We start from the raw sequence: 24,615 nt of genomic DNA, 5'->3' as shown, positions 1-24,615 counted from the left end.
ACGAGTGGTTCTGGGCGGAGGGCCAGGGGGCCATGAAGAACGGCAGCCACTGCCCTCTTCTCCCCCAACCTGCATTGGTGCATGGTACAGAAGTTCTCTGTTCTCAGCTGGGCCAGTCTTGTGCACCATGGGAGGACGGTGTGGGGTGTACCTGGAGTCCCCATGGGGCAGCTGGTGAGATAGAGTCAGGGGACATCCTGCACAAGGGGTGACCAACTCCACATGGCAGTAGCAACTACAGACAGGATGCCCCGGCCCAACCTACCTCAGGTGTTTATTTTGTTTTTCCCTAAATTTTACTTATTTGTTGTTGTTTAAGAGAATAAACACAGCAATTCAACAGTTTCTACAAGTACCATTTAGTGACATTGATTAAATTCTTCAAGCTGTGCAGCCTTCCTCTGAATGTTCCCCTCTCATCAACATAAACTCACTGCCCCCTAAAGTTCCCAACTACTCTTTCCAGGTGTTGTTGTTGTTGTCAATTTGATCCCATATAGATAGTTCTTAAAAGAGCATAATGCTTAAGGCAGACAATTTTTACTAGTCAAGCTAAAGTGTTGTTTGGTTTTAAGATGACTTCAGGAGATATTCTCAGTTTAAGGTTTAAAGATCATCTTGGGGCAATAATCTCAGGGGTTCATCCACCCTCCATGGCTCTAGGAGGTCTAGAGTACATGAAAATTTAAAATTCTGTTCTGTATTTTCCCCCTTTTGATTGGGATTCTTCTGTGAAATCTTTGATCAACATGTTCAGTAGTGGTAGCCCAACACCATCTAGCTCTTCCCGTCCCATGGCAAGGAGGCAGTTGTTCATGGAGGTGAATAGCCACACATTCCATATCCTTCTATTCCTGACCCTCCCTCTTCCTCTCTTGCTCCAGGTGAACAGAGACCAATTTTTCTGCCCTGGATGGCCACTTGTAAGTTTTTAAGACCCCAGGCACTATGTGACAAACTAGGAGGCAGAACAGATGCACCAAACATGTAATTAGGCTAGTTAACTGGGATGTCCATGAAACCATGTCCCCAAACCTCCAAACCAAGGAACAAAATCCCACGTTGTGTTTGGTTTTACATAAGCAGCCTCACAGCTACGCTTTTTTTTTTTTGTTGTTGTTGTAAATTTATCTGTCACACAACTTTTGCCAATTTATCTTACTGACAGCAATTAAAATAATCAGCTGTGCAACCCTACCCTTAATCAATGTGATTTTTCCGTCACCATTAACCCCTACTTTTCCTCTCCGTCTCTGTCCCTGGTAACGACTACTAAACTTTGGTCTCTATTCATTTCCCTTTTTTTGTCTTTTTATGTAAGTGAGATCATACTATATTTGTCCTTTTGTGATTGGCTTATTTCACTCAGCATGTCTTCAAGTTCCATCCAATCTGTAGCATGTATCAAGACTTTATTTCTCCTACTGGCTGAGTAGTATTCCACTGTAGTTATGTCCCGCATTTTGTTTATTCATTTATCTGTTGATGGGCATTTAGGTTGTTTCTACCTTTTGGCTATTGTGAATAGTGCTGCAACAAACATTGGTGTACACATCTATTTTTGAGTCTCTGCTTTCAAGACTTTTGGGTATATACCTAGAATTGAAATTGCTGGATCATATGGTAGTTCCATTTTTAGGTTTTTGAGGAACCGCCACACTGTTTTCCACAACAGCTGTGCCATTTTGCATTCCCACCAGCACTGTGTAAGGGTTTCAGTTTCCCCACATCCTCACCAACATTTGTTGTTTTCTTTTTTTTTATCTTAGCCATCCTAGTGGGAGTGAAATGGTATCTTGTGGTTTTGATTTGCATCTCTGTGATGGCTAATCATGCTGAGCATCTTTTCGTGTCTTTGGTGGCCATTTGAATGTCCTCTTTGGTGAAATGTCTATTGAAGTCCTTTGCCTATTTTATAATTGGGTTATTTGCCTTTTGTTGATAAGTTGTCAAAGTTTTATATATATTTTAGGTATTAGATTCTTGTCAGATATATGGTTTCCAAAGATACGTTCCCAGTCAGTATGTCTTTTCATTTTTTTGGTAAAGTCTTTTGATGAACCCAGAAACCCAGTGCCAGAAGTTTTTAATTTTTATGATGTCCCATTTATTTATTTTGTCTTTTGCTGTTTGTGCTTTTGTTATTATATTAGATAATCCATTGTTGAATGCTAGGCCTGACAGCGTTGTCCCTACTTGTTCTTCTAAGAATTTTATGGTTTTAGTTTGTACGTTTAGGTCCTAAATCCATTTTGAATTTATTTTTGCATACAGTATGAGGCATGGATCCTGTTTCATTTTTCTGCATGTGGAAACCCAATTTTTCTAGCACCATTTATTGAAGAGGCTCTTCTTTCCCCGTTGAATGAATTTAGCACCCTTGTCAAAAACCAGTTGACCATTAATGTGTGGGATTATTTCTGGACTGTCAGTTCTATACCACTGGTCTATGTGTCTGTTGTTATACCAGTACAAGGCTGTTTTGATTACTGTAGCTGTAGAGTATGTTTTAAAATCAGGAAGTGTGAGTCCTCCTACTTTATTCTTCTCTTTCAACATTGTTTTAGATACTGGGAGGCCTTTTGCCATTCCATATAAAGTTGAGGATTAGTTCAGGTGTTTATTTGCAAGCCCATGTATGAATCAAACTAGAGGACTGGTGCACCTCTGTGAGAGGGTGCTGGTTCTGTGGCCATGGGCCTGAAGCAGGCAGGTACTGAGGTTTGGCAAAGGCTCAAGATCCTGCTTGGGTAAATATACAGAAAGTAATTTCATTAGTGGTTTCCAGGGGTGGGGCAAGGAGGGAGAAGTTCTCCCTAGGTAGTAGTCACTTTTTGTTTATAGAAATGGGAACGGTGGCACCAAATGTGGGTGAAGTTTACACAGCGTGACTAAAGTAACTCATGTCAATAAACTGTACATAGGGAAAAGGGATAAATGCTAGATTGTATAGGGTTTTGCAACAATAACGACAGCCTTCCCCCTAAAAAAGGGGGGAGGCTACAGATGCTGATGCTAATTAGTCATAACCATTCACCTCATGGGATTATTTCTCTTGGTTTTGGGGCTTAGGGCTATGGTTTTGTAGGACAGTCCAGTCAATTGGCATAATATGGTTCTTAAAGTTTATGGTCTACCTCCCAGTATGGTGAATAGTGTCTGGGGTCTTAAAAGCTTATGAGGTGCCATCTAAGATACAAGTCTTGGTCTTTATTTATCTGGGATAAAAGAGAAAGAAGGAAACCAAGAATCAAAGAAGGAACTGGACTACAGAATTAATTGTCTACATGAACCACTGCCTCCATCTTGAAACCAGAAAAACTAGGTGGTGCCCAGCTACTACTACTGAACATTCTGATTCAGGAACACAATAGATGAATCCTGATAAAAAGGGAAAAAAAATGTGGAAGAGAGCTTCAAATTCTTAAAGAATCCAGATTTACCAGACCTATTGAGGCTGAAGGAGTCCCCGAGACTTTGGCCCTGAGTTGCTTTTCAAAGCTTGAATTGAAACTGTCCCCTGAAGTCACCTTTAAACTAAGTAACAGCTTAGCCCAAAGAGTAAAGATTGTCACATTTGAATATTATGTTTCTTTAAAAGAAAAAAAAATCTATATAGGATCAAAGAGTCAACAGCTATTTGAAAGCATAGTTGAGAAGGTTGGCGGGGTAAGGCGATTAAGTAAATGGAAGTGAAACCACTAGAACAGAAGTAATGAGAATGTTGACACAATGTGAAGAATATAACCAATGTCACTGATCATTATGTCTGGAAAGTGTTGAATGGGAGCAGATTTTGCTGTCTATATTTTCACCAAAAATAAAATAAATTTAAAAAAGAAAAAAGACCCTGCTGGTTTTGGCACTCACATGGATGCTTGCGCTTAATAGTGTCTAAAGCTCGGTCACCTTTCTTGCTTGCTGCCCACAACAACCCTCCTCTGGGCCCCATACTCTTCACCAGAGTGAAGTGCTGATTGGATCTGTTGAGTTTTCAGTCCTGGACAAAACCCTGTTTCTTGGCTAAGCACAGGCCCCTGAGGGACCTGGCTGCTGCTGTCAACTCCAGGCTTGTCACTGGTCAGTGCTGGCTGCATGCCACAACCACACACGCTCCCATCCAGACATGCTCCCTCTCTCCTGTGGTACACATGCAGACCTCCCTGCTAGAATTCCCTCCTGCCTCCATCTGCTGGACAAACTCCTCCAGTACTGGCCCGCAACCCTGGAGCCTTTGGGGAGCCCTCCTGGCACAGGGAAGCACTGCTTCTCTGCAACCACATGGCAGCAGGATCACCCTGTCCAGCCCTCGCCACACTGTCATTGTCCATCTGCTTGCCTGGTCTTCCCAATGGACTCAAACTGCTCTATTGGGAGACCATAGCCCATTCTGTCTCCTGTCTTTGGGGCCTAGCCTGGAACTGGCATGGAGTACTGAGCCCTCCAAGGGGGAGGTTGAGCCGGAACCGTGATTCACCTGCAGTGCTGGTGCTGAGCTGGGCCCGCCATCTCTCTCCTTCCAATGTGGCAGTGTAGCAGCTGCATCACTGACTGTTGAAAACTTCCTTTCCAGCCCACCTGGCCTGAGCCTGGACCTTGCGTCATCTGCCCAAAGCCATCCTGGGAGGCAGACGGATGCATGTAATTGCAAAAGTGTTTATATGGCAATCTGTTACACATTGGCATACACATTTTCATGTATAAATTATATATTAAATGCATTTGGATTTCGGTTGCAGAAGGCTCTCTTCTGGTTAATTAATTTTCTGATTTATAAGGAATGGAAAAGAGAGGAAAATGTGCTGAGGAATATACATACTCCAGGTCAGGGTCCTGCTCAGATCTCAGCTCTGGGAAAGCCACAGGAGAGGAGGTTTCAGGAGAGGGGAGAGTGACCCTGGCCCAGTGTCTCCTTCCTGTGCTGGGGTCATGCAGTGAGATGGATCGATTTTACATGGCCTTTCTAGCCATGGTCTTGTAATTCCCACCAAAAGATTAGGTGGAACTATACAAATAAGGTGCTTATGGCTCACCAAGTGGATTGAACAACTTGCTAATAATACAAATAAGGCACATGGCACTGCTGTGGGGATGGGACCATGCAAATAAGGTGTATGGAGCCCTAACGAGGGGATTGGTCAGTTTTGCCATCCCACTAGGCTTAAAATGAGCCATCCCAGAGGTGGAAAGGGGGGACCTCATTACTACCTAGAAGAAGAGATGGTAGCAGAGTGTGTTCTTTGGACCAAGGATCCCTGTACTGAGACCCTCCTAGACCCAAGAGATACAGAGAGAGAGAGAGAGGGAGAGAGAGCTGTAACACTGGAGATAGTGCAAGATGGTGAGATGTGGCGGCAGAGAAATCTAGCAACAGAACCAGGAGACCAGCGTGAGAAGACACAGTGGGCTTCCCAGCCCATGGAGCAAGGTGGTTACAGTGGCTGTGCAGACCTACAGAGCGAGAGAGCCGAGCACCTTAAGGCAGGAGGCTTCCTGGTAGAGTAGGATGCTTCTGGGCACTTGTTGGCAGAGCTAGGCTTACAGACCCACATAGCAAGAGGGCTGAGTATTTTTAGGCCGAGGCTTATTGGTGGATGGAGGTGCTGCTGGGCACTTATTGTCAGAGCTAAAGAGCTTTGTAACACTTGCCTGAGTAGGGCAGAGGCCAGGCTGGCCCAAAAGGCCCAAGAGGGCTGAGGACCAAGAGGTGGAAGACCAGGGAGAGGCCTGAGAAGCTGTCCCGACCAAAGAACTGCATCCTGAGTCATTCCTGATCCTGAATTGTAACCTATAATTTCCCTAATGAGTCCCATAACTGTGAGTATGATCTGTGAGTTCTGTGTGGCCATTGAATCCAGCAGAAGAGCGGAGAGTGCCATGGGAGGGACGGCTGGTATCAGAATTGGTAAAAAGATTGGAGAGGGGAGATGTGTCTGACCTCTGCTTCATAGGAATCAGCCTTGGGCTGTTGATCTTGATTCTCCTTCCCCTTTGTGGAGTTAGAGGAAGTCAGATGCCCCTTGCCACCATTTTTACAGATCATGAGGATTCTCAGCAGCCTGCACCTCGTCTGTGAGCTTCCCATTTGCTGGGAACCTGCCCTACACTTCATGCTCTCTATAGACCTGTGGGGTGGCAGACGAGCCCCTCTGGCCCTATTTCAGATGAGGAAGCTGAGGTAAAGAGAATTGGGGTGACATCCATGATCACCAGACACTGAGTACTGACCTTAAGTCCAATGACTGATGTTTCCCACTCAGTCCCTCCTGAACTTAGATAAAGTGATGGTTCCGTGATAGGATTCTCTCCTTTCATGAGGAAGACCCAGGTTTGATTCCTGGCCAACGGACTTTATGTGCAGCTAACACCTATCTGTCAGTGGAGGCTTGTGTGTGGCTATGATGCTAAACAGGTTTCACTGGAGCTTCCAGACTAAGACAGAGTAGGAAGAAAGGCTTGGCGATCCATGCCTGAAAATCAGCCATTGAAAACCCCATGGATCACAACAGTCCAATCCTCAACAAATATTGAGATGGTTCAGGGCCAGGCAGCGATTCATTCCATAGTGCATGGGGTTGCCATGAGTCAGGAGGCCAATGTGACAGCAACTAACAACAACAAACTTCTGAGCTTGGGACTTTGATTAAACAGATGATCTTTTCATTCAATTCACCTGTCCCACATTTCTAAGGCTGATTTTGGTGAGCTGAGTGGAAGTTTGGCCCTGAAGACGGCGAATAGACAGATTGCAGGGGACACAGCCAACTTGAGGGCCAGGTAGTAGGGCTCGGTGCAGGACTATGTGGGGATAGGCTCCATCGGCAGGTCTTTTCTCTGGCCACCCCGCTCCCCAGTTCCTTCCTCTCTCCGCTCTTTGTCCTGAAGAAAACATCTGCTCCACCCTGTGTGTGCCAGCCCCTGGAATCCCTGATCATGACTTTGATCTGTCCTGGAATCCTGGTGGCGCAGTGGTTAAGAGCTCAGCTGCTAACCAAAAAGTGGGCAGTTCTACTCTGTTCTACAGGGTTGCCGCTATGAGTCAGAATCGACAGAAGATTTGTTTTTTTGGTTTTGTTCCAGCCTGGAATGACATTGTCTCCTCACGTCCACTATACCTAGTCCTGCTTGTCCTCCAGGCCTCCCCTCCCATTCTATCCTAGCAGGCCTGGCTTCACTGTCCCCAGGGCTCAGGGAATACTTCCCATTGCAAGGGGGCGAGGCAAGGTATGCCAAGTCCCAACAGACAGCCTCTCAGCTCGATTTGTGCCTGGAGAGGGTGGAAGTAAACAGTGATGATGTGAGCCATTCTAGGGATTTTTATTGTTGCAGAAACACATTTGGACTACTGAGGTAGAAGCTCAAAGGTATACTGTGAAAGAAAGAAGGTCAGCAGGCATATCTTTTTTGTTTTCACTTTACACTTTGGTGAGCATCTTCTGATAGTCTTCCTGTTGCTGAAGATACCAGTGCCCAGATTAGGCAGCGTTCCTCACCTACCATCATGTTTTCTGTTTTATCACATTTCTGACAGAAGTTGCTATCCTATGGGAAGCTGTGCTGTAATGAGACTCTGGAGGCATGTCATAACATGGTGCTCCTTCAGACTTGCCTTCAAGCCCTCCAACGTCACCATGACCTTTGCATGCTCTTCCCCTCCTAGCTCCTGTCCACCACTGTGAGAACCACACCCCATATGAGGGGTTGCCTCCTTTAACCCTGGGCCTCTTCTGTGCTTGCTGAAGTTTGGGGGGGGCTGGGCTGGATGTTGCCTGGGGACACTTGTGCTCATACCACCAACCTGATCCAGAAAGCTTTCCCACTGGGGCCTGTTGGTTCTGGTATGATTGACCGTTTCTGGTGGTGTTAAATTGGTTCCTCCATGGCCACCTCCTTATCCATCTGGGTGTCCTGTGCCTGGGAATAATATACCTTTCCCAGCTCTCCTTCCTGGTCTTTCCTTTACCAAGTCTGCATATTCAGCGAGGTGGCTCATTGTCCTCTGCGTTCCTCAGCCACGCAGCAGCCCAGATCAGAATCCCCCGGTCCCTCCTGTGCTGCTCACTGGCCTGCCCCTAGTTCTGGCTTCTGCTGCCTCCAGCCCGCAGTGGGGTGAAGAGCAGCTCTAACCCTAGGGCCACCTCTCCCCACCTCTCAGCCAGCCCAGCTTCCAGACGAGCATGACCAGGGCAGAGGGAGTCACACACTCCAGCCTCCCCTCTGGGTCTCAGCTTTCAGTCCCTCCTGCTGTGGATCCAGCTCAGACTTGGTCCCCCTGCTGTCATGTGAGCTGTGTGACACAGTCCTTCTCTATGCTTCCTGGGGACTCACCCAGGCACTTGTCAGCCTCCCTGCTAGACGGGGCCCTCCCCGCCTGACCTTGATGCCAGCTCTGCCCAGGGCCCAGTGCATGGTGCAGACATTCTTCATGCACCGTATTCCCTGTGGTCCCTTGCCTTACTCTCCTCCCCACACCTCCTCCCGCCACAGCGACCTGCAACATACCGATTAGTGCAGGCTGTCCTTACCTCACAGTAAACACAAATGCTTGTCACCAGTCTCTACCCATTTCCAGCCCCTCTTCCAGCTGGGCATGCCCCTTTGTGGGGAATGCTCTTTCCCTAAACTGTCATGAGGGAGCAGCAACAGACAGTGTCCCTGCTGGTTTCTCACGGGGCTGGATAACAACTGTCAGTCCTTCATTTCTTTTCTTAAGACAACTCTCCCTGTCAATGTGCAAGTATTCAAAGAACAGTTCTCTGGAGGAAAGAATCTGATGTTTGATGAGGAGAGAGGAGGTGTCTGGGGGTGGGGGAGTGTGGCTGAGCCCTGTGTAGGACTCTAATTAGTGCAGGGGGACAGGAAGCAACAGCTCCCTGGCCATAACCATTGGTGAATGGGCCCTGAGCTTAGCTGCAGATAAACTATGAGGTGCGGCCCACCTGCAGATGGCAGCACAGAGGCCAGGCAAGATAAAAACAGGGCAAGTGTGTCTGTGTGACAACCAGCATCCAGCTGACCACTGAGAGGTGCCCTAGTACCAGCCACCAGTAGATCGGCACCCCCTCAGGTTCCAGGGGTATTTGGGGTGAAGACAGACCCTGCCTACTCTTCCAAACCTCGGTGCCAAAGGGATGTTCCATTAGCTCATTCCCGAAGTGTTCTGGGTGGGAGACAACAGTGTCACAGATCATTTCTCCACCCCTGGGCTGGGTTGTTACCCAACATGGTGGAATAGACCAGGTCACCTGGATTTTCATCCTGGATCCCCTGAGGTGACCTTGAAAAGTTACCGGTGCAGCGGGAATGGCAACCACTTGCCCAGCCATTTTTGAGAGGGTGAAAAAGCTCCCTCAACAAGTGGGGAAGCTTCCACCACCATGTGAGGCTTGTAAGAGCTAAGTGATGTGTTTTCCCTTCCTTTCCTGACTCCCATACCCTGGTTCTGGTACAGATCCCTTTGGAGTTGGTGCAGCCCCTTCCTGAATACTCTGCCACTGGTCCTAGGTTACAGGGCCAGTCTTTCTGCCTCCACTTGAGGAGGATATTGCTTACGTACACGGCTGGCCCCACAGCTCCTGGGCCACCTGGGCAGGCATTGCAGGCACCTCAGACTGCCTCGCCTCCTTTTCCTCTCCTCAATGCTTAGTCAGTACCCTACTTGGTAAAGGGAATTATTGTTGTTGTTGTTGTTAGGTGCTGTTGAGTCATTTCTGACTCACAGTGACCCCATGTACAACAGAATAAGACACTGCCTGGTCCTGCACCATCCTCACAATCGTTGCTATGCTTGAGCCCATTGTTGCAGCCACTGTGTCAATCCACCTTGCTGAGGGAATGCATGCAATTATAACTATGATTGTAACTCACATTGACACAACCTTGCTTACTGAAAGCGAAGAAGACTTGAAGCACTTACCGATGGAGATCAAGGCTGCAGCCTTCCGTATGGATTACCCCTCAAAATAAAACAAAAATCCTCACAATAGGACCAATAAGCAACATCATGATAGATGGAGAAAAGATTGAAGTGAAGGATTTCATTTTACTTGGATCTGCAGTGAACACCCATGGAACCAGCAGTCAAGAAATCAAACGACACATTGCATTGGGCAAACCTGCTGCAAAGGGCCTCTTTAAAGTGTTGAAAAGCGAAGATGTCACCTTGACGACTAAGGTGTGCCTGACCCAAACCTTCATGTTTTCAATCACCTCATATGCATGCTAGAGCTGGACAATGAATAAGGAAGACTGAAGAAAAGTTGATGCCTTTGAATTATGGTGCTGGTGAAGAATATTGAATATTCCATGAACTGCCAAAATAATGAACAAATCTGTCTCAGAAGAAGCACAACCAGAATGCTCCTTAGAAGCAAGGATAGTGAGACTATATCTCACATACTTTGGACATGTTATTAGGAGGAATCAGTCCCTGGAAAAGGACACCATGCTTGGTAAAGTAGAGGAAGACCTTCAAGGAGATGGATTGACACAGTGACTACAACAGTGGACTCAAACATAACAACAATTGTAAGGATGGCACAGGACTGGACAGTGTTTTGTCCTATTGTATGTAGGGTCTATGAGTCAAAACTGACTTGACAGCACCTAACAACAACAACATATTTATTAGGGACATTGGTGACAACAGTAAGGTGTCAATGAAACCATGACACAGTATATTCTAATTTTCAGAAATGTTAAAATGTGTGTCTTAAAAAATCAGCAAAATAAGGTGTTATTCCTGTTTTAGTCAAGCAAATGGAATCTCAGAAAGGTTAAGCAAACTACTCCGGGAAGCTTGTAGGTGTCAGAGTTGGAATCTGAACCCAGAGGTCCCCTGTTTTCCCACGACAACACAGGGCATTTGTCTCCTTATAGTTTCTCCCGCAATAAAAAACACGTTTCTGGTGATTAAAGACCAATGTACGTAAGTAAGTGAGTGGGTCAGTAAGTAAGCAAGCAAGGAGTAAGTAAAGTAAGTAAGTAAATGAATAAATAACAGAAACAAAAGAAAGTTGTACTGAAAGAAAACATAAGAGACTATTGGAGAAAGTGAAGGCTTTTTAAAAAAAATGACCAAAAAGAAGTATAAACATGACTAGGTTAAAATAATTTTTTCTTGATATAAAGTATAAAACCAAAGTTAAAAAATAAAAGAACAAAACAGGAGATAAATAATTGGGTGAAAATATTTGCAACATATATAATAGGCAAAGGATTAGCATCCAGAAAATACAAAGTTACCCAAATCAATTAACAAAAGATAACCAGACAATAGAAAAATGAGAAAAAGATATGAAGAAAAAATTTATGGAAGTGAAATTTAAAAACACATGAACTTGTGAAAAGATGTAACTTCACTAGTAAATTATATCAATGCAAATGAAAACAATAAGATTTGTAAAAGTTTTAAAATTTGATAAATGGGCAAAGTACTTGAACAGATATTTGCCCAAAGAATATATACGAAGGGCCAACAAGCACATGAGAAGTTGCTCAACATCCTTAACAAGGAGGAAAATGCAAATCAAAATCTCAGTGAGATACCATTTCACACATACTAGGATGGCTATAATAAAAAAGCAGAAAATAACAAGTGTTGGGGAGGTTGTGAAGGAATTGGAACCCTTGTGCATTGCTGGTGGGAATGTAAAATGGTGTAGCCCCTGTGGAAAACAGTCTGATGGTTCTTAAATGGTATATCATTTAACAATTCCACTCCTAAGTATATATGCAAAAGCATTAAGAGCAGGGACTCAAACAGGTATGTGTATACCAATGTTCATTGTAGCACTGTTCACAATAGCCAAAAGATGGAAACAACCCGTGTTCACCAACAGATTAATGGGTAAACGAAATGTGGCACACCATGCAATGGAATACTCACTCATTAAAAGGAATGAAATACTGATACATGCTACGATATAGATGAAGCTCAAAAATATGCTAAGCAAAAGAAACCAGACAAAAAAGGTCACATACTGTATGATTCCATTGATATGAATTATTCAGAATAGGTAAATTCATTGAGACAGAATGCAGATTGGTGAATGCCAAGGACTGAGGGAAGGGGGAATGGGAAGCAACTAAATGGATACGAATTTCTTTTGGGGTGATGAAAATGTTCTGGAACTAGATAGAAGAGGTGGTAGCTATGCAGCATTGTGAATGTGCTAAATGCTAGTGAATTATTCACTTTAAAATGGCTAGTTGTTTTTTTAAGTTTTTATTGTGCTTTAACTGCAAGTTTACAAATCAAGTCAGTCTTTCATGCAAAAATTTATATACACCTTGCTATATACTCCTAATTGCTCTCTCCCTAATGAAATAGCCCACTCCTTGCCTCCACTCTCTCTTTTCATGTCCATTCCGCCAGCTTCTAACTCCCTCTACCCTCTCATCTTCCCTCCAGATAGACGATGCCAACATCGTCTCAAGTGTCTACTTGATCCAAGAAGCTCATCCCTCACCAGGATCCCTCTCCAACCCATTGTCCAGTCCAATCCCTGTCTGAAGAGTTGGCTTCAGGAATGGTTCCTGTCCTGGGCCAACAGAAGGTCTGGGGGCCATGACCAAAGGGGTCCTTCTAGTCTCAGTCAGACCATTAAGTCTGGTCTTTTTATGAGAATTTAGGGTCTGCATCCCACTCCTCTCCTGCTCCCTCAGGGGTTCTCTATTGTGTTCCCTGTCAGGGCAGTCATCGGCTGTAGCTGGGCACCATCTAGTTCTTCTGGTCTCAGGCTGATGTAGTCTCTGGTTTATGTGACCCTTTCTGTCTCTTGCGCTTGTAATTACCTCGTGTCCTTGGTGTTCTTCATTCTCCTTTGGTCCAGGTGGGTTGAGACTAATTGATGGCTGCTTGCTAAAGTTTAAGACCTCAGACGCCACTCTTCAAAATAGGATGCAGAATGTTTTAATAGATTTTATTATGCCAGTTAACTTAGATGTCCCCTGAAACCATGGTCCCCAAATCCCCGTCCCTGCTACGCTGGCCTTTGAAGCATTCAGTTTATTCCAGAAACTTCTTTGCTTTTCGTTTAGTCCAGTTGTGCTGACCTCGCTTTTATTGTGTCATGTCTTTCCCTTCACCTAAAATAGTTCTTATTTATTATCTAATTAGTGAATATCCCTCTCCCACCTTCTTTCCCTCCCCCCTTTCATAACCATCAAAGAATATTTTCTTCTCCATTTAAACTATTTCTTGAGTTCTTATAATAGTGGTCTTATACAATATTTGTCCTTTTGCCTCTGACTAATTTCACTCAGCATAATGCCTTCCAGATTCCTCCATGTTAGGAAATGTTCCACAGATTCATCACTGTTTTTTATCGATGCATAGTATTCCATTGTGTGAATATACCATAATTTATTTATCCATTCATCCTTTGATGGGCACCTTGGTGTCTTCCATCATTTTGTTATAGTGCTCCAATGAATATGGCTGTGCATATATCTGTTAGTGTAAAGGCTCTTATTTCTGTAGGATATATTCCAAGGAGTGGGATTGCTGAATCCTATGGTAGTTCTATTTCTAGCTTTTTAAGGAAGCACCAAATCGATTTCCAAAGTGGATGTACCATTTTACATTCCCGCCAGCAGTTTATAATTGTTCCACTATCTCCACAACCTCTCCAACATTTATTATTATGTGTTTCTTGGGTTAATGCCAGCCTTGTTGGAGTGAGATGGAATCTCATTGTAGTTTTGATTTGCATTTCTCTAATGGCTAATGGTGGTGAACATTTCCTCCGTATCTGTTAGCTACCTGAAAGTCTTCTTTAGTGAAGTGTCTGTTCATATCTTTTGCCCATTTTTTAATTGGGTTATTTGTCTTTTTGTAGTTAAGTTTTAGCAAAGTCATGTAGATTTTAGAGATCAGGCACTGATCAGAAATGTCAAAGCTGAAAACTTTTTCCTAGTCTGTAGGTAATCTTTTTATCTTTTGGTGAAGTCTTTGGGTAAGCACAGGTGTTTGACTTTTAGGAGCTCCCAGTTATCTACTTTTTCTTCTACATTGTTAGTAACGTTTTGTATACTGTTTATGCCATGTATTAGGGCTCCTAACGTTGTCCCTAGTTTTTCTCCCATGATCTTTATCATTTTAGATTTTATATTTCGTTCTTTGATCCATTTTGAGTTTTTTTTGTGTGCATAGTGTGAGGTATGGGTCTTGTTTCATTTTTTTTCAGATGGATATCCAGTTCTGCCAACACCATTTGTTAAAAAGACTGTCTTTTCCCCATTTAACTGTTTTGGGGCCTTTGTCAAATATCAGCTGCTCATATGTAGATGGATTTATGTCTGGATTCTCAATTCTGTCCCATGGGTCTATGTTTCTGTTGTTGTACCAGTACCAGGCTATTTCGACTACGGAGGCAGTAAAATAGGTTCTAAAATCAGGTAGAGCGAGGCCTCCCACTTTGTTCTTCCTTTTCAGTAACGCGTTACTTATCCGGGGCCTCTTTCCCTTCCATACGAAGTTGGTGATTTGTTTCTCCATCTCAGTAAAAAATGTCATTGGAATTTGGATCAGAATTGCATTAAATGTATAGATAGCTTTTGGTGGAAGAGATGTTTTTACAATGTTAAGTCTTCCTATCCACGAGCAAGGTATGTTTTTCTGTTTATGTAAGTCTCTTTTGGTTTCTTGCAGAAGTGTATTGTAGTTTTCTTTGTATAAGTCTTTTACATCTCTGGTAAGATTTATTCCTAAGTATTTTATCTTCTTGGGAGCCTCTGTAAATGGTATTGATTTGGTTATTTCCTCTTCGATGTTCTTTTTGTTGGTGTAGAGCAATCCAACTGATTTTTTGTATGTTTATCTTGTATCTTGATAGTCTGCTAAACTCTTCTATTAGTTTCAGTAGTTTTCTGGAGGATTCTTTAGGGTTTTCTGTGTACAAGATCATGTCATTTGCAAACAGAGATACTTTTACTTCTTCCTTGCCAATCTGGATGCCCTTTATTTCTTTATCTAGCCTAATTGCTCTGGCTAGGACCTCCAGCACAATGTTGAATAAGAGCTGTGATAAAGGGCATCCTTATCCGGTACCCGCTCTCAAGGGGAATGCTTTGAGGCTCTCTCCATTTAGGAAGATGTTGGCTATTGGCTTTGTATAAATGCACTTTATTATGTTGAGGAATTTTCCTTCTATTCCTATTTTGCTGAGAGTTTTTATCATGAATGTGTGTTGAATTTAGTCAAATGCCTTTTCTGCATCGATTGATAAAATCATGTGATTCTTGTCTTTTGTTTTATTTATATGATGGATTACATTAATTGTTTTTCTAATGTTGAACCATCCCTGCCTACCTGGTATGAATCCTGCTTGGTCATGGTGTGTTATTTTTTTGATATGTTGTTGAATTCTACTGGTTAGAATTTTGTTGAGGATCATTGCATCTAAGTTAATGAGGGATTGTTGTTGTTGTTAGGTGTCATTGAATCGGTCCTGACTCAAAGCGACCCTATGCACAATAGAAAGAAACACTGCCTGGTCCTGTGCCATCCTTACAATCGTTGTTATGCTTGAGCTCATTGTTGCAGCCACTGTGTCAATCCACCTTGTCGAGGGTCTTCCTCTTTTCTGCTGACCCTGTACTCTGCCAAGCACGATGTCCTTCTCCAGGGACTGATTCCTCCTGACAACATGTCCAAATTATGTAAGATGCAGTCTCACCATCCTTGCTTGTAAGGAGCATTCTGGTTGTACTTCTTCTAAGACAGATTTGTTCGTTCTTTTGCCAGTCTGTGGTATATTCAATATTCTTCACCAACACCACAATTCAAAGGCATCAATTCTTCTTCGGTCTTCCTTATTTATTGTCCAGCTTTCACATGCATGTGATGCAATTGAAAATACCATGGCTTGGGTGAGGCGCACCTTAGTCTTCAGTGTGACATCTTTGCTCTTCAACACTCTAAAGAGGTCCTTTTTAGCAGATTTACCCAATGCAATGTGTCTTTTGATTTCTTGACTGCTGCTTGCATGGCTGTTGACTGTGGATCCAAGTAAAATGAAATCCTTGACAACTTCAATCTTTTCTTCGTTCATCATGATGTTGCTCATTGGTCCAGTTGTGAGGATTTTTTTCTTTATTTTGAGGTGTAATCCATACTGAAGGCTGTGGTCTTTGATCTTCATTAGTAAGTGCTTCAAGTCCTCTTCACTTTCAGCAAGCAAGGTTGTGTCATCTGCATAATGCAGGTTGTTAATGAGTCTTCCTCCAAACCTGATGCCCCGTTCTTCTTCATATAGTCCAGCTTCTAGTATTATTTGCTCAGCATATACATTGAATAGGTATGGTGAAAGAATACAACCCTGACACACACCTTTCCTGACTTTAAACCAATCAGTAGCCCCTTGTTCTGTCTGAACAACTGCCTCTTCATCTATGTAAAGGTTCCTCATGAGCACAATTAAGTGTTCTGGAATTCCCATTCTTCCCAATGTTATCCATAATTTGTTATGATCCACACAGTTGAATGCCTTTGCATAATCAATAAAACACAGGTAAACATCCTTCTGGTATTTTCTGCTTTCAGCCAGGATCCATGTGACATGAGCCATGCTATCCCCGGTTCCATGTTCTCTGCTGAAACAGCCTGAATTTCTGGCAGTTCCCTGTCGATATATTGCTGCAGCTGCTTTTGAATGATCTTCCACAAAATTTTGCTTGTGTGTGATATTAACGATATTGTTCTATAATTTCCATGTTCGGTTGGATCATCTTTCTTGGGAATAGGCATAAATATGGATCTCTTCCAGTCAGTTGGCCAGGAAGCTGTCTTCCATATTTCTTGGAATGGATGAGTGAGCATCTCCAGTGCTGCATCTGTTTGTCAAAACATCTCAATTGATATTCCATCAATTCCTGGAGCCTTGTTTTTTGCCAATGCCTTCAGACCGGCTTGGACTTCTTCCTTCAGTGTCATCTGTTCCTGATCATATGCCACCTCTTGAAATGGTTGAACATCAACTAATTCTTTTTGGTATAATGATTCTGTGTATTCCTTCCATCTTCTTTTGATGCTTCCTGAGTCGTTTAATATTTTCCCCATAGAATCCTTCTCTATTGCAACTCGAGGCTTGAATTTTTTCTTCAGTTCTTTCAGCTTGAGAAATGCTGAGTGTGTTCTTCCCTTTTGGTTTTCCATCTCCAGCTCTTTGCACATGTCATTATAATACTTTGTCTTCTCAAGACCCCTTTTGAAATATTCTGTTCAGTTCATTTATACTTCATCAATTCTTCCTTTTGCTTTAGCTGCTGGACCTTTGAGAGCAAGTTTCAGAGTCTCCTGTGACTTCGATCCTGGTCTTTTCTTTCTTTCCTGTCTTTTCAATGACCTCTTGGTTTCTTCATGTATGATATCTTGATGTCATTACACAACTCGTCTGGTCTTTGGTCACTAGTGTTCAGTGGGTCAAATCTATTCTTCAGTCTCTAAATTCAGGTGGGATATACTCAAGGTTATATTTTGGCTCTCGTGGACTTTCTCTGATTTTCTTCAGTTTTAGCTTAAACTTTCATATGAACGATTGATGATCTGTTCCACAGTTGGCCCCTGGCTTTGTTCTGACTGATGATACTGAGCTTTTTCATCATGTCTTTCCAGAGATGTAGTTAATTTGATTTCTGTGTGTTCCATCTGGCGAGGTCCATTTGTATAGTCGCCATTTTTGTTGGTGAAAGAAGGTCTTTGCAATGAAGAAGCATTAGCCAGTGAAAACCTTATGAATAGCAGCAGAGCATTGTCTGATATAGTGCTGGAAGTTGAGCCACCCAGGTTGGAAGGCACTCAAAAGATGACTGGGGAAGGGCTGCCTCCTCAAAGTAGAGTCGACCTCAATGACGTGGATGAGGTAAAGCTTTCGGGACCTTCATTTACTGCTGTGGCTCAACTCAAAATGAGAAGAAACAGGTGCAAACATCCATTAATAATCCAAACCTGGAATGTAGGAAGTATGAATCTAGGAAAACTGGAAATCATCAAAAATGAAATGGAACGGATGAACATCAATATCCTAGGCGTTAGTGAGCTGAAATGGACTGGTATTGGCCATTTTGAATCAGACAGTCATGTAGTCTGGGAACGACAACTTGAAGAGGAATGGTGTTGCATTCGTCGTCAAAAAGAACGTTTCAAGATCTATCCTGAAGTACAGCGCTGTCAGTGATAAGATAGCATCCATATGCTTATAAGGAAGACCAGTTAATACGACTATTATTCAAATTATGCACCAACCACTAGGACCAAAGATGAAGAAATAGAAGGTTTTTATCAGCTGCTGTAGTCTGATATTGATCGAACATGCAATCAAGATGCATTGATAATTACTAGCGATTGGAATGTGAAAGTTGGAAACAAAGAAGAAGGATCAGTAGTTGGGAAATGTGGCTTTGGTGATAGAAACAATGCTGGAGATGGAATGATAGAATTTTGCAAGACCAATGACTTCATGAGGGATATAGGTCTGTACTTTTCTTTTTTTGTGGTATCTTTACCTGGTTTTGGTATCAGGGATATGCTGGCTTCATAGAATGAGTTTGGGAGTATTTCGCCCTTTTCTATGCTCTGAAATACCTTTCATAATACCGGTGTTAACTCTTCTCTGAAGGTTTGGTAGAACTCTGCATGAAGCTGCTGGTCCAGGGCTTTTTTGTTGTTGGGAGTTTTTTTTATTAGCTTTTCAATCTCTTTTTTTCTTTTGATATTGAGCTATTTAGTTTTTCTACCCTTGTTTGTGTTAGTTTGGGTAGGTAGTGTGTTTCTGGGAATCCATCCATTTCTTCTAATCCCCAAACCCCTAGGTTTTCAAATTTGTTAGAGTACAATTTTTCATAATAATCTGATATGGTTCTTTTAATTTCAGTTGGGCCTGTTGTAATATTGCCCATCTCATTTCTTATTTGGGTTATTTGCTTCCTTTTCTGTTTTTCTTTTGTCATTTTGGCCAGTGGCTTACCAATTTCGTTGATTTTTTCAAAGAACAAGCTTTTGGTCTTGTTAATTCTTTCAATTGTTTTTCTGTTTTCTAATTCATTTAGTTTTGCTCTAATTTTTATTATTTGTTTTCTTCTGGTGCATGAGGGTTTCTTTTGTTTCTCTCTTTCTATTTATTCAAGTTGTAGGAATAATTCTTTAATTTTGGCCTTTTCTTCTTTTTGTATGCGTGTATTTAATGATATAAATTGATCTCTGAGCCCTGCTTTTGCTGTGTCCCAAAGGTTCTGATAGGAAGTGTTTTCATTCTCATTGGATTCTATGAATTTCTTTATTCCATCCTTAATATCGTCTATAATCCAATCTTTTCTAAGCAGGGTATTGTTCAGTTTCCAAGTGTTTGATTTCTTTTCCATGCTTTTTCTGTTATTGATTTCTACTTTTTTGGCCTTATGGTCAGAGAAGATGCTTTTAAAATGGCTAGTTGCATGTTATGTGAATTTCACCTCAAATAAAAAAAGTTTTGGGAATAATAAGGTTCACAACGACTCAGGGAAACATGCACTGCCACGCACTGCTGAGGGGTTTGGGGCCTAGCACTTGTCCCTTTCCAATGTTTCTGCAAATTCCCTAACAACTTGCGCACCTGGGGGATCTTAGAGAACAAGAGCCCTTTCTGAGGGTCACCCTGCTGGGGGCTTGAAGGTAGTTCCCCCTCCTCCTCTTGTTCTCCCCCCTTCTCTGGCTAGTACCAAAAGCCCAGGGACTGAACAGACAGAATTCTGCTCAGCTCTGGTGAGGGGAGGCACCTTTCCTGCCCCTGTTGCAGGGTCCCAACCAGGGAATGTTGAATGGAGGTGCCCATGTTTCATCTTTGTCTTCTTGCCCCAGGGAAGGTCATGCCTGCCACCTCCCTGCTTCCTTATCTCTTTCCCTCCTGCACTCCTTCTTCCAGCCAGGAACTCAGCAGGACCTTTTCTGAGAGAAGCCACTGGTTATATCTGACGGTAATCTGGCCCCAGGTCTTCATACCTACTCATTGTGGCTGGACTCAAGTAGCAGATTGCATGTGTACTACCTGTCCTGCTATTTCCATTATTGGCTAGTGTTACTGTTTTCCAGGTTTTTCTCACTTAAGAATTAGCAGACCTTCTTCTGGTTTTCCTTCTTGGAAACAGACTTTGGGGTCTAAATTCTTTGGGTCCATTTTTGCATCTATCTTCCCCATGCCTTTTCAATATTATCTGACTTTAGATTTCAAGGATCATTCATTTCACCTTATCATTTCAGTGCTGTGCTTATTTCCTGGCCGCCAGAGTTGGGTTCTCACACTGCCAGACTCTGTGTGAAATGCCAAAGACTTAGGAGGTCTGTCTCTGCCCTCAAGGCATGTGCTTGTAGTTGTTAGCTGCTTTCCAGTTGACCCCCGACTCATGCGCAACAGAACAAAACCCTGCCCAGTCCTGCACCATCCCCGTGATTGGTTGCAGATCAGACTGTTGTGATCGATAGGATTTTCACTGGTTGCTTTTCAGAAGTAGATCACCAGGGCTTTCTTCCCTCTCTGTCCTAGTCTGGAAACTCCACTGAAACCTGTTCAGCAATACAGCAACACACACACCTGCACTGACAGCTGGGCGGTGGCTGCACATGACGTGCATTGGCTGGGAATTGAACCCAGGTCTTCTACATGGAAGGAAAGAGTTTTACCATGGAACCACCATTGCCTCAGGATACATGCAATCTCTTCATTTTACAAATGGAGTAATTCGTGCCTCGAATGTCACAGATGAGAGAACTGAGGTAGTAAGAGCAGAGTCTTAATCTCCCCTGGCACATTTCTTTTGCCGTGTCTCAGTACTGAAGGAGTTATCAGCAGAGATTTGGAGTTGGAGGTGGAGTAGCATGGACCTCCCCCTGACAATCACACCAAGTCCTCACACACGTGGGCCAGCCTGGCCTGGTGGAAGAGCTTTTTGGATTTGTCTCCTATTCTTCTTGCAAGAGAGGCTAAGTTTTCAGCAAGAGGTGTGGACTTGAGCTGTGGGAGCCATTTCAGGAGCCAATACAGACACAAGGTTGGAAAGAGTGATGGGAGGATAGTTTAAAGTGACTCAATCCTGTGTCTGTGTCACCAACTTACAGCAAGCACACTTCCAAACATAAAATGGAAAAGCCTAGCATCATTGAAAATGTACTGTATGCACAGCACCATGCTTTATGCCAGGGGCAACTTAGTACAATGGTCAGAGTGACTGGGCTCAAATTGTGGCTCTGCCCACTCACTAACTGTGGCTGTCACGCACATATTAATGTGACTTTGGCAAGTTATCTAACCTCCTTTTGCCTCAGTTTCCGTTTAGGTAAACTGGGCATGATGATAGGACCTAAATCCTGGTTTATGGGCAAGATTGAATGATATGGCCCCAGTGAAGCTTGGTATGTTGTAAATACCTGATACAAATTAGTATAAGCACATTCCTTGGGTGCCTAGTAGTGTCCTGTTTTTCCAGAATTGAAGATTAAAGTTCCTAGTTTAGGATGAAAACTCCAGCATCAAGGAATTATGTTTACAGAACCCACTACCTGTTGGGGAAGCTCCCCTCACTGATATGATGGATTCCTTTGATTGATTTTCAAATGTGGAACCAACCTTGAATTCCTTGAGTAAATCTGATATGATCATGTATTTCTGAATTTGATTTGGTAATATTAAGGATTTTTTCATTTATGTTTATGAAGGATACTAGTCTGCAGTTTTCTTGAAATATGTTCAGTTTAATATCAGGGTAATGTTGGTCTCATAAAAATGAGGTGTATTTTCTTGTCTTCCATTTTCTGGAAGTGTTTGTGTAGAATTGGTTTGATTTCTTCCTTAAATGTTTGGGAGAATTCACCGGTAATGTGTTCTGGGACTGGGTCATCTTTCTGCGCAGGTTTTAAAGTATAAATTAAAATTCCTTAGTAGACAAAGAGTTATTCAGGATACCTATATTTTCTTGACTGAACTCTGCTATTTTATGTATTTTAATGAATTTGTCTATTTCATCTAAGTTACTAAGTTTATTGGCAGGAAGTCGTTAATAAAATTTCTTTGTCTTTAGACTTTGTAAGTGACGCTTCCTCTCTCAAGCCCATCTTTTCACATATTATTTTAATCAGTAGGGAGAGAAATTTATCAAATTTACAAATGGTTTCAAAGAACCAGGTTTTTGTTTCACTGATTTTTTCCTGTTGTTTCTGTTTTCTATTTTATTTATTCCTGCTCTTATCTTTATTATTCTCTTCAGTCTTCTTTTATTTTTACACTTAATTTTTTCTTATTTTCTAGTTTTTAATGCAAAATCTTAGGCCATTGATTTGAAATGTTTCTTTTCCCTAATATAAGTATTCCATGCTATAATTTTCTTTCCAAAGCACTGATTTAACTACACTCCATGATTTTTTATGTTTTTAATTTGGCAGAAATATATTCTAATTCACCTTGTAATTTCTTCTTTTATCCATGGGTTATTTAGAATTGTGTTGCTTAATTTCTGAATATTTGGGGGGTATTTTCCAGGTATCTTTCTATTACTGATTTCTAGATTAATTTCATTATGGTCAGAGAACATACTTTGCATGGTTTCAAACATTTTAAATTTGTTGAGTTCTTTTTTTACTTGCTTAGAATGTGATCTATTTTGGGGAATGCTTCATGCACACTTGAAAAGAAAAAAAAGCATTCTGCTGTTGTGTGGAGTGTTCTATAAACATCAAAAAAAAAAAAAAAACCCAGTGCTGTCGAGTCGATTTCGACTCATAGCGACGTTATAGGATGGAGCATCAGGTTAAATTGATTGATAGTGTTTAGATCTTCTATAACCTAAATGATTTTTTCCCCTACTTATTCTATCAATTATTAAAAAAGAACTTTTGAAATTTCCAACTGTAACTCTGGATTTATCTGTTCCTCTTTTTAATTCTATCAGTTTTTGCTTCATGTAATTTGCAGCTCTGCTTCTAGGTGCATAGACATCTAGGATTGTTATAACTTCTTTTTTTTTTCTGAGCTAAAAATTATTATTATTATTATTTTTAATTTTTATTGTGCTTTAAGTGAAAGTTTACAAATCAAGTCAGTCTCTCACACAAAAACTTATATACACCTTGCTACATACTCCCATTTGCTCTCCCCCTAATGAGACAAGCCACTCCCTCCCTCCACTCTCGCTTTTCGTGTCCATTTCGCCAGCTTCTAATCCCCTCTACCCTCTCAGCTCCCCTCCAGGGAGGAGATGCCAACATAGTCTCAAGTGTCCACCTGATCCAAGAAGCTCACTCCTCACCAGCATCCCTCTCCAACCCATTTTCCAGTGCAATCCCTGTCTGAAGAGTTGGCTTTGGGGACGGTTCCTGTCCTGGGCAAACAGAAGATCTGGGGGCCATGACCACCGGGGTCCTTCTAGTCTCAGTCAGACCATTAAGTCTGGTTTTTTTAAATGAGAATTTGGGGTCTGCATCCCACTCCTCTCCTGCTCCCTCAGGGGTTCTCTGTTGTGTTCCCTGTCAGGGCAGTCATTGGTTGTAGCTGGGCACCATGGAGTTCTTCTGGTCTCAAGCTGATGTAGTCTCTGGTTTATGTGGCCCTTTCTGTCTCTTGGGCTCGTAATTACCCTGTGTCCTTGGTGTTCTTCATTCTCCTTTGGTCCAGGTGGTTTGAGACCTATTGATGCCTCTTAGATGGCAGCTTACTAGTATTTAATACCCCAGACGCCTCTCTCCAAGGTAGGATGCAGAATGTTTTCTTAATAGATTTTATTCCAATTGATTTAGATGTTCCCTGAAACTATGGTCCCCAAACCCCTGCCCCTGCTATGCTGACCTTCAAGCATTCAGTTTATTCCAGAAACTTCTTTGGTTTTCATTTAATCCAGTTGTGCTGACCTCGCCTGTATTGTGTGTTGTCTTTCCCTTCACCTAAAGTAGTTCTTATCTACTCTCTAATTAACGAATACCCCTCTCCCAAGCCCTCCTTCCCCTCTCCTGTAAACATCAAAGAATATTTTCTTCTCTGTTTAAACTATTTCTTGAGTTCTTATAATAGTGGTCTTATACAATATTTGTCCTTTTGCCTCTGACTGATTTCACTCAGCATAATGCCTTCCAGATTCCTCCATGTTATGAAATGTTTCACGGATTCATAACTGTTCTTTATCGATGCATAGTATTCCATTGTGTGAATATACGATAATTTATCCATTTATCCATTGATGGGCACCTTAGTTGCTTCCATCTTTTTGCTATTGTATACAGTATTGCAATGAACATGGGTGTGCATATATCTGTTTGTGTAAAGGCTCTTATTTCTCAGGGATATATTCCAAGGAGTGGGATTGCTGGATCATATGGTAATTCTATTTCTAGCTTTTTTTTTAAAAAAACGCCAAATCGATTTCCAAAGTGGTTGTACCATTTTACATTCCTACCAGCAGTGTATAGTGTTCCAATCTCTCCACAGCCTCTGCAACATATACTGTTTTGTGTTTTTTGGATTAATACCAGCCTTGTTGGAGTAAGATGGAATCTCATTGTAATTTTGATTTGCATTTCTCTAACACCATTATGTACCTTTTAAAAATAGCACCCATCCCTATTACTGTTTTTAATGTACTAACGTGATTGTAAAA

General features: G+C 42.2%; 1 protein-coding gene across 2 annotated transcripts in view; it reads left to right on the top strand.

Moving 5' to 3' along the window:
• The window catches only part of SH2D4B (SH2 domain containing 4B), a 171,530-nt gene that overhangs the window by 502 nt on the left and 146,413 nt on the right, over window positions 1–24,615 (top strand). For both annotated transcript variants that reach the window (XM_049893814.1, XM_049893815.1), the window contains exon 2: window positions 172–174. In XM_049893814.1, the coding sequence (XP_049749771.1) occupies window positions 172–174 (3 nt within the window). The remainder of the gene's footprint in view (window positions 1–171; window positions 175–24,615) is intronic.

This window comes from Elephas maximus, chromosome 8 (assembly GCF_024166365.1).
Source record: "Elephas maximus indicus isolate mEleMax1 chromosome 8, mEleMax1 primary haplotype, whole genome shotgun sequence".
Lineage (NCBI taxonomy): Eukaryota > Metazoa > Chordata > Mammalia > Proboscidea > Elephantidae > Elephas > Elephas maximus.
The sequence above is the reverse complement of the archived record's forward strand: the minus strand, read 5'-3'. Positions and strand labels throughout refer to the sequence as shown.